General features: G+C 40.3%; 4 protein-coding genes across 5 annotated transcripts; 1 reads left to right on the plus strand and 3 right to left on the minus strand.

The window, feature by feature from the left end:
• Nucleotides 1–105: 105 nt before the first annotated feature.
• Nucleotides 106–3,326, minus strand: nedd8 (NEDD8 ubiquitin like modifier). Its single transcript, XM_020640308.3, has 4 exons — nucleotides 3,147–3,326; nucleotides 3,003–3,050; nucleotides 2,805–2,887; nucleotides 106–1,903 (listed from the first exon to the last, which is right to left on the minus strand). Exons 1-4 carry the CDS (start codon nucleotides 3,162–3,164, stop codon nucleotides 1,777–1,779), a joined length of 276 nt encoding a protein of 91 aa, XP_020495964.1. The 5' UTR covers nucleotides 3,165–3,326; the 3' UTR covers nucleotides 106–1,776.
• A 243-nt stretch (nucleotides 3,327–3,569) lies between these two features.
• On the plus strand, nucleotides 3,570–8,032 carry gmpr2 (guanosine monophosphate reductase 2). 2 transcript variants are annotated; one of them, XM_020640305.3, is made up of 10 exons: nucleotides 3,570–3,706; nucleotides 4,089–4,234; nucleotides 4,437–4,556; nucleotides 5,144–5,227; nucleotides 5,316–5,489; nucleotides 5,574–5,655; nucleotides 5,895–6,001; nucleotides 6,331–6,373; nucleotides 6,492–6,651; nucleotides 6,766–8,032. In XM_020640305.3, the coding sequence occupies exons 2-10, from the start codon at nucleotides 4,148–4,150 to the stop codon at nucleotides 6,953–6,955; spliced, it is 1,047 nt and encodes a 348-aa protein (XP_020495961.1). In that variant the 5' UTR covers nucleotides 3,570–3,706; nucleotides 4,089–4,147; the 3' UTR covers nucleotides 6,956–8,032. The 2 variants fall into 2 exon arrangements, with proteins under 2 accessions (XP_020495961.1, XP_020495962.1); XM_020640306.3 differs by having other exon boundaries at nucleotides 3,572–3,706; nucleotides 4,131–4,234.
• A 79-nt stretch (nucleotides 8,033–8,111) lies between these two features.
• Nucleotides 8,112–11,741, minus strand: LOC136177369 (tripartite motif-containing protein 16-like). The gene has a single exon (XM_065950392.1). The coding sequence runs from the start codon at nucleotides 10,762–10,764 to the stop codon at nucleotides 9,202–9,204; it is 1,563 nt and encodes a 520-aa protein (XP_065806464.1). The 5' UTR covers nucleotides 10,765–11,741; the 3' UTR covers nucleotides 8,112–9,201.
• A 307-nt stretch (nucleotides 11,742–12,048) lies between these two features.
• On the minus strand, nucleotides 12,049–15,323 carry LOC136177368 (tripartite motif-containing protein 16-like). Its single transcript, XM_065950391.1, has one exon. It carries the CDS (start codon nucleotides 14,848–14,850, stop codon nucleotides 13,270–13,272), a length of 1,581 nt encoding a protein of 526 aa, XP_065806463.1. The 5' UTR covers nucleotides 14,851–15,323; the 3' UTR covers nucleotides 12,049–13,269.
• Between the last annotated feature and the right edge of the window lie 568 nt (nucleotides 15,324–15,891).

Genomic DNA, 15,891 nt, shown 5'->3' on the forward strand with positions numbered 1-15,891 from the left:
AATTAAAAGGAGATGCGTGGATTTATTTTTGTGCCTCTTTTGTGCAACTGTATACAAAATATTTACACATTTAATGAGGAATATAGATCAGCAAAAGTGAGTCGGTTTCGTCATGAACTTCAATTTTATTGTAGTGACACAATGATCCACAGCATCAAGTACACATCGAGGGTGATCCACAGCAGGCTTATCTCTCGTCTTCAAAACAGTAGCGCGTGCGGTTAGCACAAAATCAAAATGTTATGAATTAATTTAATTCATAAGAAATTGAATAACGCATTTTCTAATAATGTACACCGTCGTTCTTCTAGCATAGCGTGTATTCTGACGTCATTCCCAGTTCCGAGTTAATGCCGCGTTCCATTTACCTCGGAACTCGGAATTTCCGACTTCCGAGTTAAATGGAACGTGGCATTAACTCGGAACTCGGAATGACGTCACACCCGAGTTTTTCTGCGTTCCAGTTGCAAGTCAGAAAAGCAACACGGACGCCTCCAGGAGTACCATTGTTTTGTTAGCTAATACCAGACGATAACACTGTGATAGTTTCTGACAGAAAACAACATGAAAACACCTCCACAGAGAGAACTCGCACGATACCATCGTTTTGATTGATTTAATTACACAAAAAGACGACTTAGCTGCTAATAAACTCGACAGCTTAAAACATCCCTTTCGATGCACGTAGCAGCCGTATTGGATCTGAACTCGGCTTCCTTTTTTTTCCGACTGGGAACTCGGAATTCAACTGGAACGCAGCATATCTGCGTTCCAGTTGATCTCGGAAGTCGGAAATTCCGAGTTCCCTTACAGAAGTGTCGACTGCAACGCCCCCTGAAGTCGTAATTACGACTTGGAAACTCGGAGAAAATATGGAACGCGACATATTTCCTGGCTGGGATCAATAACATCCAGGAGTCTCCACTGAATATTTGTGAAGCCAATATATGTCTGTAAAGCTACCAAATGTAATTCAAACTTTGGTTTACATACAGATAAACAAACACGATTTAAATTCTTAATAAGTGAAGTTTATAAGCGGAGTCAAAGAGGATTTAGCTTCTTAGCTTCTCAACTAGCCAGGGTGTGTATAGCCATTAGCATTTCTCATACAAATGTCTGTGTGGTATCAATCTTCACATCAAAGGTTCACACAGCAAGTTAATACTTCATTATTGCGAATGTCGACCATCTTTTTTAAATAAGCACTTGTCCATCTTTTACACATCAAACTGAGAAACATTGATGCTCATTCAATGTTAGTAGTCTACGCCTTAATTGGAGTAATTTGTGAAGAATAGAAAGAAGAAACTGAAAAGACTCTGACAGCAAAGACTTAAATTAAAGGGTTGGTGTCTAAAGGGTCTTTTTTGAGCTACAGTTATCTCTGATTGATTATCAGGGGAGCAAAGACAACCTCTGTGCTCACTTGCGAAACCGTCAAAAGACAGAATGGCTTGAGTGGCCTACAGTAACTTCTCCAACAACTATTTTGTTGTCAATCTTTCAGACAGTAACTGTGACCTTTCTGCCATGGAAGCTTAAACACAAAAAGGTTCTGTAGGGCAGTGTTACATAGGGAGGGGAGTGTTTCAAGCCAACAGTAGAAAAAGTGGCTTAAGCAAGCAGAACCTGATCTAACTCTTTCTACCAACGGCTCTGTGTAACCCAACAGTGCCAAGAGGCGACTCAGCAGCCTTGTAAACTGTGTGTCTTCGGCGTATCTGCTTCCTGTCGGCATCCGAAAAAGGCAAAAGGCATGTTTTCAAGTAATGGCTACACAGCCGGGTCTGAGCACAGACTTCTGGGAAAGTGGGGAGCCTGCCCTCCTCGCAGAGCTAGTACCAGATGGAGAACGGAGCCTCCTTGGATTTTGTAGTCTGCCGCAGTTTTCTCATCGTTCCTGAGAACGGAGACAAAATGGGAATACAGGTGAGAACATGTAAGACAGCATGAATCACTGCTCTGAAAAACAGAAAGCCATACCAGTTAAATAAAAAAAATCATCTGACACAAGAGGTTATTCTGGTGCAGATCCTGCCGATTGCATAAAAACTTTCTAACAACCTTCCTGAGGGTCTGAGAGGAGCCCAGAATATCGAGATTTTTAAACGCAGTCTTAAAACTCATTTATTCAGTCTGGCTTTTATATAGTGTTTTATATCAATTCAAATCTTAACATTACTATATTATCTTTTTTATCCGACGACAATTTTAAATATTTTCCTCTTATGTATTTATTTTAATATCTTGTTGCTTTTATGTGTCGTATTTTATTGCATTTTATTTTTATACATATATATTTTTTTTTTTAAATTCTTATTGGTGTGCATTAGTCTCTCAATTTGAAAAATTATTTTTATTGATTTTTGTTGGATGCATGTTCACATTGCAATTAGATGGCACAACAGCACATTTGAACCAAAACATCCACAGTAGGTAGACACAGAAATGACTGTGAACATTAGCGGTGTGGGAAAGAACGTACCGAAACCCCACACGCGAACTGTAAGACAAAAGAAACTAATAAAAAATAAAATAATGGTGTGCATTAGTCTCTCAATGATTTTATGAACTACTTTTTGTCAATAACTTTTCTGCACTCTTGTTAAGCACTTTAATTTGTCTGAAAGGTGCTATATAAATAAAGTTTGATTGATTGATTGATTGATTATATGCAAATGATAGCAGAAAAAAAAGGGGGTTTTTAAAATATTTTTTGAGTGTTTTTTTTATGTTTCTTGTGTTTTAAGCTGTATCTATTCTGGAAAATCCCCCCCAGGAAAAAGACATTTCAGACTTACATCTGTTTCCCACTGTAGATCAACCTCTGCTGCTGCGGAGGGATCCCTTCTTTCTCTTCCACTCTCTCTTTAATCCGCTCCACCTGGATGGAAATATTTGTAAAAAAAACCAACAAAAAAACCAACAAAAAAAAAACATTGGTTAAATGAACTTAAAGAAAGCAAACATGCAAGAAATATAAAAATATTATACTCTACCTTATCTGTGGGCTCTATGTCAATCTCTATCTCTTTTCCTGTGAGTGTCTGAGACAATAAAAACATTTTCAGGTTTTTTTTTTTGTTTTACTTCAGGCTGGCTACAATGATAAGTGTTCAGCATATATACTTGCTTTACGTTACCTTTACTTTAATAAGCATCTTTCTTTTTGTTCCTTTATCAAACGCGCTGGAGCTGGTTTAGTTTGAAGATTGTGATGCAGTAATAATGCAGTATTTTGTTGACAAAGCCTTCACTTCCAAACATCACTGGGTGTTTCCGGTGTTTCTCGGTAAATCCCACCCCCTCTTTATTCTGGATGTTAACGGTTCCGCTCGGACGTGTTGTCGGACTTTGTGATTTCTTGACGTATCATCGAAAGAGCTCATAACCTACACGCTAATTATCTGACGTCGACGTGAGTGTGGGCCACAGCAGAGCAAAAAAAAAAAAAAAAACAAGAGCTATATTTCCTGAATACCTTAAAACAATCATTACGACAACAGCGCAGCGTGGCGTAAAGCGAATTTCGGATTTGTAGTTCTCACCTGCGTGTCCCTAACTAGTTTGAGCCCTTAAAAAACTACAAAAAGACTGTTAGTTGGTGTCCGCCCCTAAAACATTTCCCGCGTCCAAAACCAAAAAAAAAAAAAAAAAAAAAGGAAACAGCGGAACAGAAAAACTCATTCACGCGTCCCTGAAGGTAAAGACTTTTTCTTTATCTTATAATTCAGAAGTTGACGACATGGTTATGTATGCTAACATAGGCAGACTGCAGTGCTCATCAAAGGGATTACATTTGTGTCATTTTAACCGATAGTAACCTTGAATTATGGCGTGGGGGTTAAGTAAGCGCTGCTGTTCTGATCAGCTATAGCACTGTCATCCTGGTGTTATTACATGTACCCACAGCAGTAATTGTTAAAGCTGACCCCAGACCCCAAATCCCACTGCATGTAATGTCTATCATTCATGACCATTTGTTTATGAAGGATAAGGAAGGTAGATAGACAATTCTCAAACCGTTAAAGCAGAAATTATGACATCTTACCTTTCTTTGTTTGTTTGTTTGTTTTTCTTCACAGCTTCATTCCACTTTTTTTTTTTTTTACTCACACAACCTGTAGATCCTGTTTTTCCAAAAATGCCTCGCATTGAGAATGACATCAAGCTGGACTTTAAGGACGTGCTCCTGCGTCCAAAGAGAAGCACACTCAAGTCCAGGAGCGAGGTGGGTTTTGGTTCCAGACTGACTTATATAGTACACACAGATCTGAGCGAGCACACATCCTCATCTGGCATATGGTATTTATCCAAACCTCACCAGCTGATTGGAGGATACAAATAGTGGCCCTGATACCAAATCTTATAAGCTGTTTTTTCTGTAATTGCATACCTATACACTAATCTCACGTTGTCTTCACCTCGACCAGGTGGACCTAATGAGGAGCTTCACTTTCAGGAACTCCAAAGGCACCTACAGAGGGATCCCCATCGTTGCTGCTAACATGGACACTGTGGGGACCTTTGAGATGGCCTTGGCTCTGCATCAGGTAGGTTGTGCTTGACATGGGAGATTTATGAAAACGCTTCATATATCATCAGCAAACAGGGGTTGACTCTTTATTCATGGTTCTATAATTTCACAACTATGTTCAAACACTTGGTTAGGTAATTGTTTTATCAGGTGGTAACGGTTGAATACAGTATCCTTAAAGTAAACCGTAGCAGTGAGCACCGACATGCCTGATACTTTAATATTTTTTATTTTGTATAACAGGCAGATAGGGAGGAGAGTCCGTACTTTTTCCTCTTCTCCTTCAGATTCAAAACAGTTGGTTGCCTTTCCCCACATGCCAGGAGTAGCACGAGTGGATAATGTGTAGCATTTTTTTTTATTCGACATACTTACAAAGATAATTAAGGCCACAAGCTGTAGGTCTTAATACGGGGTCCTCATGGCTTTTTAAGACGCTCCTCATGGATTGTTTGATTTAGCCTTTTTTTTGTTTTTTTTTTAACCATCAGTGTATATTGTGATTAATTAACATTTATAAAAGATGCCCCAGGTGGCCTTTGGATGTAATCGTGCCCTCCGCAGACGTCAATCTGAACCAGAATGTGTCATGTCCTCCTCCAGTTCACTCTCTTCACCACGGTTCACAAACATTACTCCGTGGATGATTGGGTGGAGTTTGCCGCCAAGAATCCCGATTGCGTGAAGGTATTTAATTTGTACTTTATTATTAGTCTCACTCGGCTTTAAAATTGGATTCATTGTTTGAACACTCTCTTGTCTCTGTTCCCTCCAGAACGTGGCGGTCAGCACAGGTACCGGCGACGGCGACTTTGACAGGATCTCAGCCATCTTGGCGGCGGTGCCACAGCTGCAGTACATCTGTGTAGACGTGGCTAACGGCTACTCCGAACACTTTGTTCACTTTGTCAAAGACGTGAGGCAGAAGTTCCCCTCGCACACTATAATGGTGGGTAGATGTGCGTGTGCCTTTTGAAGTATGGCATGTGGGGCTGAAACAGGAAATGAAGATTTTCTTCTTCTTCTTGCCCAGGCAGGAAATGTGGTGACAGGAGAGATGGTAGAAGAGTTGATCCTGGCTGGTGCTGACATCATCAAAGTTGGCATCGGACCAGGTAATCAGAGTGTTACATTTTAAACACGTCAACGCTGATATTTTAAATACACTCCAGTTTTTATCTTAACACTCTGTCAGGATGTTCAGATCATAAACCGTGTCTCTGTTTCTGTGGATGGATACTTTCAAGCAGTAATCACTTTGCACATATACATCAAAGAAATGCCGCTTCCTGTTTTCAAAATAAGGACTGCAGACTACAAATCTTGAAAAGTCTATCTGTGTCTTCCTCAACAGGCTCTGTGTGTACCACCCGCAAGAAGACAGGTGTGGGATACCCCCAGCTCAGCGCTGTGATCGAGTGTGCAGACGCAGCCCATGGCTTGGGTGGCCACATCATCTCTGTGAGTGACTCTTTGCTTTAAAGACGCAGCGATTAACAATAACAATGCCCATATTGAAGGTCATAATTTAATTCCTTCCTGTTTTCTCTTTCTAAGTGTCCTTTTTTTTTTTCAAGATTTATTTTTAGGCTTTTTTCGCCTTAAATGGAGAGATAAGACAGTGGATAGAGTTGCAAATCAGGGAGAGAGAGAGAGAGTTGGGAATGACATGCGGGAAAGGAGCCACAGGCTGGATTAGAACCTGGGAGGACCATGGCCTCCATACTGCACCACCATCACCCTGTGGGATCAGTGTAATTGTTCTGATTTGTGTCTTCTCTTCCACACAGGATGGGGGGTGTACTTGCCCAGGAGATGTCTCAAAGGCTTTTGGTAAGTGTTCAATTTCAAAATTCCAAACACAGTAAAAAAAAAAAAAAAAAAAGAAAATCGCCCTGTCATAAAAAAAAGGAAACTGCTCATCTTCTTTATTCTTCTCTGTGGGACTCAGGCGCTGGAGCGGACTTTGTGATGCTGGGCGGTATGCTCGCGGGCCATTCAGAATGCGGGGGTGAAGTTATCGAGAAGAGCGGCAAGAAGTACAAGCTGTTCTACGGTATGAGCTCCGACACAGCGATGAAGAAACATGCAGGGGGCGTGGCTGAGTACAGGTAAGACCCTTTTATTTTATTATTTTATTTTTGAATAGTCTTCCTGTAATGTTTGTGTTTTGAAGTCAGTAATAATCCTTAAATCCTCTTGTTCTCTATGTTTTTCACTTCCAGAGCATCGGAGGGGAAGACAGTGGAAGTGCCTTACAAAGGTCCGGTGGATGTGACAATACGAGACATCCTGGGTGGGGTCCGCTCTACCTGCACCTATGTAGGGGCGGGAAAGCTAAAGGAACTGAGCCGCAGGACCACTTTCATCAGGGTCACACAACAGCTCAACACTGTCTTCGGCAATGACAGCTGAATCCTTCGGGCTTAATCCGGCTTCAGATGGAAGGATGAATCTGCAACAGTGACCAGACGTCTTCATTTATACTTCAATTTCTTCCTTTTTTTTCCCTTCATGGTGGAGGTTTATAGATTTAAAGTTTTCAATGCAATTTTATTAGAATGATTTTTAAGTTGAGAGTTTTCTGCACAAAATCTGAATTACTTAACATGTGAAATGTAACTTTTTTCATACAAGCCACAGAGTGTTTCAGTGTGTCTCCGGACATTAAGGCATGAGCTGGTGACCCTGCATGAGTCTCTGCTCTGTCACTATCCCAATGCAAGGCCTTCAGTCAGTCTTTTTACATGTATGCAAATCTGCAGCGGCCTCTAAAACAGTGTCTACTTATGTTTCTGTGCATCGTTAGCCTTCCTTACCCCCATATAAAACTATAGAGTCTTAAATTATGAACAAGCCTGACAATATGTGCAGCTGTAGCTAGTTAGGGTCATAGATATAATTTTTAGAGATGTTATCATTCCATTGCTCAGTACGTTTTGCACTTTAATCATTTATTATTTTATTTTATTTTTCATCAATGTTTGGTAACTAGTGTCAAACATTTCCAGAAACTCTTACTGTTACTTTGCTTTCACAAGAGGGTGAATTTAATATTAAGAAAAAGTTACACACGGACCAGTATATGCTGATTTAGATTACTAGTACCTTCCAGTACACAGTGAGGAAATACTGACATCATAGCAATGTGTTACAATATTTAATAATACAGGCAGCGTCTCTATTCTTTGGTTCTTGCTGCTCTTGGTCAATAATAAAAAGGTTGTTGGGTGTATTTTAGTAACGTGCACATCCAGTACATTTATGATTTTTAATAGCTGTTAAATGAAGAGGTTATTCTTAAGTTTTAATGTAATAGTAAAGGCTTTGGTTGAACAGGTCAAGTGTCTGAAGTAACTCAAGCTGCTCTTGAGTATTCTGTCTTCTTTCTTTTGTCACATTGGTTTGAAAAGACAAATTGTGTGATTGAAATGCAGTTTATGAATTCAATTTTGAGTTTTAATCAATCAATAAAAACATTCCACATCTGAATATTGTTGTTTTACTTCGTATCAGAGTGTTTACAACGTGCAGGTATAATACAAAAATCACAAATTCCTTGTTGCCAGTCTGCATTATTAGATCACTTTATTATGAGAAGGCAATGACACATTTATCACCACTAGGTGGAGACCAACACCTCAAACTGGCAGCTTGGAAAGGAAAGAACATCAAATCATATTCAGTACTACAGAAGCTATTCTTCAAGTTAAAAATAAAAAGTTGATATAATGAGAAAGACATCCTTCAAAAATGTTACTAAATGTTTGGTCATATCTTACAACAACAAAAAACCCAAACTTGACTTATTCTTACATATACAGCAAACACACTTTATATTAATTTGAAAGCAGCTTAACACAGTAAATGAGATTCATGCTCATCATATGAATTCAAGAAACAAGCAATCATTGTAGAGATTTATAGCCTTGCATGAATTAGCCTTGTACGTTGATTCAACTTTAGAAAAAGGGTCATATTACTTTGGGGGGAAAAATTCTGCTTATTAATAACAAAACCTTTGAAATGCACAAATCACGAGTAGTTGCTCCAAAGAAAAGTTAAACTGGTACAGTCCATCGTTGAATGCTTTCTTGGCTCCCTTCTAACTTGAGTCTGGTCCAATTTCCTTTTCTAGTTGAACCAGGTCTAAGTGGTAGAGACTCATTTTGAGTGTTCCTCCTCATAATGCTGTCCAGTTCTGGCGATGGAGGACTGCGAGGAAGCCGCAGGTCTAAGTAAACTCCCATCTTTTGTTGTTTCTCCATTTTGTTCTTGATGATTTGCTGCAACCAAAAAGCTAAAAACCTTGTGAACTGATTGATGCATCACAACAATGATCCTACTGTGTCATGAGAAAGCTGAGCTAGATATCCTCAAACCAAGAAGCACAGACATGTCCATCCATCAAGTTATTTGCAGACTGTCACATAAACCAATGGTCCATTTCAAACAGTTTGGCAAAGACTGATAGACCACCTCTGAAAGTTAGGAGCTAATTAGGTACCAACTGCAAGTTAGCATGTGTTAACGACATTTATATTCAACCAAAAAGCAAAGGAAAAGCAATATTCTGATCATGTTGGGAAATAAATAATATATGAACAACAATGTGTAAAAGAAAATGTGTTGATGTGGGTCCAGAGAGATTGTGCCGTGTTTTAGAAAAGTTCACAAAGCACCTCAGCTTTTCCACAAGCACAGGTGTTTGGGGAAGACATCTGGCCATAGCCGCCTCCATAAAAGTATGGATTTTGATTCCTGACGTTTACCCTCCCACATGAGCATTTCCACTGCTGCTGCTGTTGTTGAGCATGTGATCCAAGTGCATATCCATCTTCAAAAAAATCAACTGTGCTATATTGGGACTCCATTTCCAAGCAAACAAAAGGAGTTAGGTCCTGGTTAGTGGACCCGATGGTTAATGTGACTATTTTTCTTCTCTGGTATTGGCCGATCAGATTGTAAAAGGATAATGAGTTAGGACAGCTCCATATGACTTCCACTTTTTCTGGACGGACTATTTGTTCGCCCACATCTTCACCACAATGGCTGTTTACCTGAGTGGAAACCCTTCGGCCTGTAGCTCCTTGATTAGACTGCATCGGAACCGTATTTTCAACCTTAAGATCCTTTGTTGTGAGGGAGCTCAGCTTTTTACCTTTCCAGCACAGTCCAAAGATGTCTCCACGTTGCAAATATATTGCGCACTTTTTGTCACATAATCCAATGGTCCATTCACAGTCTTTGGAGAGGCTTATTCTCCATCTGTAGCTATTATTAACTGTGGAAGACATACCCTGGATGAGTAATATCTTTTTCTCCAGCTGACCACTGTTGAAGACCTTCCTGCGGTCTTTGGACAGCATCATGCCTGGGCCCAAAGTCTTTGAGTCAAAGTACAGGTTTGACCTAACTGCACTGATCTCCTGCTGGGTCTCTGGGTCAACAAGAGTCAACAGGGATCCCCAGAAGTTGCTCGCCTGCTCCATCATTTTTTCACCTCTCTGTGTTATCTCTTGAACCAGTTTGTCGCGATCACTGCCAGGCTCCAACCCTTTTCTCAAATCCACAGCCTTTGCATTCTCCAAATCCTGATGTACCTGAGAATACATCTGCAGGAATCTGAAGGCGTCCTCCTCGCTCTTTGCTGCTTGTAAGCTGCTCTTGCTGGTTTTGACGGACACCATACGAGCAGAGACCGAACTCTGGACCCTGGTCAAGGCAAGGTCACGCAGGTTAGTCACAGCCTCGATGAGATGAACACTGAAGCGACCAAGTTTTTCTCTTTCATTCTTCTCCCACTTTTCCAGACTGGTATTTGCACCATCAGCCTTCGCCAGTAAGGCCTGCTGCTCAGCTTGGACCTTTTCCAGAAGCTCTTTGTGGGCTGTGGAGAAGGTCTTCATATTGTGTAGGCGATGCTGGTCCTCAATTGCACAGGAAACACACACACAGGTGAAGTCGTCCAAGCAGTAGTACTCAAGCAGTTTGCCATGTTGGGGGCATTTAGTGGTTCCAACTAAACCTCCATTTCCTGAGGCTATAGGCTCCGTCAGAGGATGAGTCTGCAGTAACACAGGAGTGGTCAGATGAGCCTGGAGGTGCTGGACACACATGGAGATGTCACATTTCATGCAGGTCTTCTGTGCTGGTTGTTTGTTATCCTCTGTACACATGTCACAGTAGACGACTTGACGGTCCTTGGGCAGATTGTCGGACATGTTTTCAAAGCAGGAAGTGCTGATTAAGTGTTCTTAAATAAAATTCAATCCTGAAAAAAAGTCCTCAGTATCCTCCTCGTATCTCTCTGCTTGACTGTTTGGTAGATAAGATTATGTTATTGGGAATTTGTTCGAGTTTCTCAGTCCCGCTGCTCTTCCACGGCAGCTCTGCCTAACAGTTTCGTTTCTGCTAAAGTAAACATTCAGTGTGTGTGCCACACTGATATGGCTGCAGCCCCTCTCATGTGATTTGTTTGATAAGGTTGTTAGGTCTCGTTTCACAGATGAATAGGAGCAACACCCATGGGAGAGGGAATGTATTTTTAACCTACTAACAATGTTGTGCAAGTCGTGTTTTTGTGGATGACATAAGGACTTGCAATAAAAAGTCACCAACCAATAGAATTCAGTTATGAGTCCATGACAGTCTCGCAAAAACTGTTAACCTATATTCTTTAACATTTCAATCTTTCTGTTTTTTTTTTTTGATTATTCCGGATATTAAAGATTCAATAAACATACAAAATTGTATCTGTAAGGTATCTGGTTTTACATCAGTATCTCAGAATAGAATCTGTCAAAGATGCAGCTAATATGTGAGAAGATCTGAAAAAATATATATAATTTTAGGATATATGTATATTGAACAGGTGTATATCTGGATTTGGCATTTCTCCAGGTCCTATCGTGTCTGTTCACAGAGATATATCAAAATAGAATACGTCAGAGATGCAGCTTGTATGTGAAAAGATATTTACATGCCAATAATTAATGTTTGTAATGACGCCACCTACTGGAAACAGACAGTAAGCCTCGTGTAACATCAAATGTAGGCTGTACGATGTGCTCCAACTTCTTGTTGTGACACTTTAAAGCAGTTTGGACTGCTTGTGTCATTCTTGGTAAAAAAAAAAATCTCCATAGATTCAGAGTTCATTGGCTGAGGACCCACGAAAACGACATATAAACTGTCCAAAAAAAAGCCAATCACGATCATACAAACCACAAACGTACAGTCGTGTGGCATCAGACACATCGGAAAAACAAGTTTCCGATTTGTAAACTGCACATGAACGCCTGCTCAAGCCCTAACCCTTACTCTAGTACATTAATGATTCTTAATAGCTGTTAAATGAAGAGGTTATTCTTAAGTTTTAATGTAATAGTAAAGGCTTTGGTTGAACAGGTCAAGTGTCTGAAGTAACTCAAGCTGCTCTTGAGTATTCTGTCTTCTTTCTTTTGTCACATTGGTTTGAAAAGACAAATTGTGTGATTGAAATGAAGTTCATGAATTCAATTTTGAGTTTTAATCAATCAATAAAAACATTCCACATCTGAATATTGTTGTTGTTTTACTTCGTATCAGAGTGTTTACAACGTGCAGGTATAATACAAAAATCACAAATTCCTTCTTGCCAGTCTGCATTATTAGATCACTTTATTATGAGAAGGCAATGACACATTTATCACCACTAGGTGGAGACCCAACACCTCAAACTGGCAGCTTGGAAAGGAAAGAACATCAAATCATATTCAGTACTACAGAAGCAATTCTTCAAGTTAAAAATAAAAAGTTGATATAATGAGAAAGACATCCTTCAAAAATGTTACTAAATGTTTGGTCATATCTTACAACAACAAAAAACCCGAACTTGACTTATTCTTACATATACAGCAAACACACTTCATATTAATTTGAAAGCAGCTTAACACAGTAAATGAGATTCATGCTCATCATATGAATTCAAGAAACAAGCAATCATTGTAGAGATTTATAGCCTTGCATGAATTAGCCTTGTACGTTGATTCAACATTAGAAAAAGGGTCATATTACTTTGGGGGGAAAAATTCTGCTTATTAATAACAAAACCTTTGAAATGCACGAGTAGTTGCTCCAAAGGAAAGTTAAACTGGTACAGTCCATCTTTGAATGCTTTCTTGGCTCCCTTCTAACTTGAGTCTGGTCCAATTTCCTTTTCTAGTTGAACCAGGTCTAAGTGGTTGAGACTCATTTTGAGTGTTCCTCCTCATAATGCTGTCCAGTTCTGGCGATGGAGGACTGCGAGGAAGCCGCAGGTCTAAGTAAACTCCCATCTTCTGTTGTTTCTCCATTTTGTTCTTGATGATTTGCTGCAACCAAAAAGCTAAAAACCTTGTGAACGGATTGATGCATCACAACAATGATCCTACTGTGTCATGAGAAAGCTGAGCTAGATATCCTCAAACCAAGGAGCACAGACATGTCCATCCATCAAGTTATTTGCAGACTGTCACATAAACCAATGGTCCATTTCAAACAGTTTGGCAAAGACTGATAGACCACCTCTGAAAGTTAGGAGCTAATTAGGTACCAACTGCAAGTTAGCATGTATTAATGACATTTATATTCAACCAAAAAGCAAAGGAAAAGCAATATTCTGATCATGTTGGGTAAGAAATAATATATGAACAACAATGTCTAAAAGACAATGTGTTGATGTGGGTCCAGAGAGATTGTGCCGTCTTTTAGAAAAGTTTGCAAAGCACCTCAGCGATGTCAGAGACACCAATAACTTTTCCACAAGCACAGGTCTTTGGGTAAGACTTCTTGAGAGCGCTGCCTCTAAAACCGTATATATTTTGATTCCTGACATTTACCCTCCCACATGAGCATTTCCACTGCTGCTGCTGTTGTTGAGCATGTGATCCAAATGTATATACATCTTCAACAAAATCAGCTGGGATACCTTGTGACTCCATTTCCAAGCAAACAAAAGGAGTTAGGTCCTGGTTAGTGGACCCGATGGTTAATGTGACTATTTTTCTTCTCTGGTATTGGCCGATCAGATTGTAAAAGGATAACGAGTTAGGACAGCTCCATATGACTTCCACTTTTTCTGGACGGACTATTTGTTCACCCACATCTTCACCACAATGGCTGTTTACCTGAGTGGAAACCCTTTGGCGTGTAGCTCCTTGATTAGACTGCATCAGAACTGTATTTTCAACCTCAAGATCCTCTGTTGTGAGGGAGCTCAGCTTGTTACCTTTCCAGCACAGTCCAAAGATGTCTCCACGTTGCAAATTTATTGCATAAGTTTTGTCACATAATCCAATGGTCCAGTCATAGTCTTTGGAGAGGCTTATTCTCCATCTGTAGCTATTAACTGTGGAAGACATACCCTGGATGAGTAATATCTTTTTCTCCAGCTGACCACTGTTGAAGACCTTCCTGCGGTCTTTGGACAGCATCATGCCTTGGCCCAAAGTATTTGAGTCAAAGTACAGGTTTGACCTAACTGCACTGATCTCCTGCTGGGTCTCTGGGTCAACAAGAGTCAACAGGGATCCCCAGAAGTTGTTCGCCTGCTCTATCATTTTTTCACCTCTCTGTGTTATCTCTTCAACCAGTTTGTCGCGATCACTGCCAGGCTCCAACCCTTTTCTCAAATCCACAGCCTTTGCATTCTCCAAATCCTGATGCACCTGAGAATACATCTGCAGGAATCTGAAGGCGTCCTCCTCGCTCTTTGCTGCTTGTAAGCTGCTCTTGCTGGTTTTGACGGACACCATACGAGCAGAGACCGAACTCTGGACCCTGGTCAAGACAAGGTCACGCAGGTTAGTCACAGCCTCAATGAGACGAACACTGGAGCGACCAAGTTTTTCTCTTTCATTCTTCTCCCACTTTTCCAGACTGGTATTTGCACCATCAGCCTTCACCAGTAAGGCCTGCTGCTCAGCTTGGACCTTTTCCAGAAGCTCTTTGTGGGCTGTGGAGAAGGTCTTCATATTGTGTAGGCGGTGCTGGTCCTCAATTGCACAGGAAACACACACACAGGTCAAGTCGTCCAAGCAGTAGTACTCAAGCAGTTTGCCATGTTGGGGGCATTTAGTGGTTACAACTAAACCTCCATTTCCTGAGGCTATAGGCTCCGTCAGAGGATGAGTCTGCAGTAACACAGGAGTGGTCAGATGAGCCTGGAGGTGCTGGACACACATGGAGATCTCACATTTCATGCAGGTCTTCCGTGCTGGTTGTTTGTTATCCTCTGTACACATGTCACAGTAGACGACTTGACGGTCCTTGGGCAGATTGTCGGACATGTTTTCAAAGCAGGAAGTGCTGATTAAGTGTTCTTAAATAAAATTCAATCCTGAAAAAAGTCCTCAGTATCCTCCTCGTATCTCTCTGCTTGACTGTTTGGTAGATAAGATTATGTAGTTGGGAATTTGTTCGAGTTTCTCAGTCCCCCTGCTCTTCCATGGCAGCTCTGCCTAACAGTTTCGTTTCTGCTAAAGTAAACATTCAGTGTGTGTGCCACACTGAAATGGCTGCAGCCGCTCCCATGTGATTTGTTTTATAAGGTTGTTAAGTTTCATTTCACCGATGAATAGGAGCAACACCCATGGGAGAGGGAATGTATTTTTAACCTACTAACAATGTTGTGCAAGTCGTGTTTTTGTGGATGACATAAGGACTTGCAATAAAAAGTCACCAACCAATAGAATTCAGTTATCAGTCCATGACAGTCTAGGAAAAACTGTTAACCTATATTCTTTAACATTTCAATCTTTCTGTTTTTTTTGATTATTCCGGATATTAAAGATTCAATAAACATACAAAATTGTATCTGTAAGGTATCTGGTTTTACATCAGTATCTCAGAATAGAATCTGTCAAAGATGCAACTAATATGTGAGAAGATCTGAAAAAATATAAATAATTTTAGGATATATGTATATTGAACAGGTGTATATCTGGATTTGGCATTTCTCCAGGTCCTATCGTGTCTGTTCACAGAGATATATCAAAATAGAATACGTCAGAGATGCAGCTTGTATGTGAAAAGATATTTACATGCCAATAATTAATGTTTGTAATGACGCCACCTACTGGAAACAGACAGTAAGCCTCGTGTAACATCAAATGTAGGCTGCACGATGTGCTCCAACTTCTTGTTGTGACCACAGTCTATGGTTGTGACACTTTAAAGCAGTTTGGACTGCTTGTGTCATTCTTGGTAAAAAAAAAATTCTCCATAGATTCAGAGTTCATTGGCTGAGGACCCACGAAAACGACATATAAACTGTCCAAAAAAAAGCCAATCACGATCATACAAACCACAAACGTACAGTCATGTGGTAT

The sequence above is a fragment of the Labrus bergylta genome, chromosome 22 (genome assembly GCF_963930695.1).
Source record: "Labrus bergylta chromosome 22, fLabBer1.1, whole genome shotgun sequence".
Classification (NCBI taxonomy): Eukaryota; Metazoa; Chordata; class Actinopteri; order Labriformes; family Labridae; genus Labrus; species Labrus bergylta.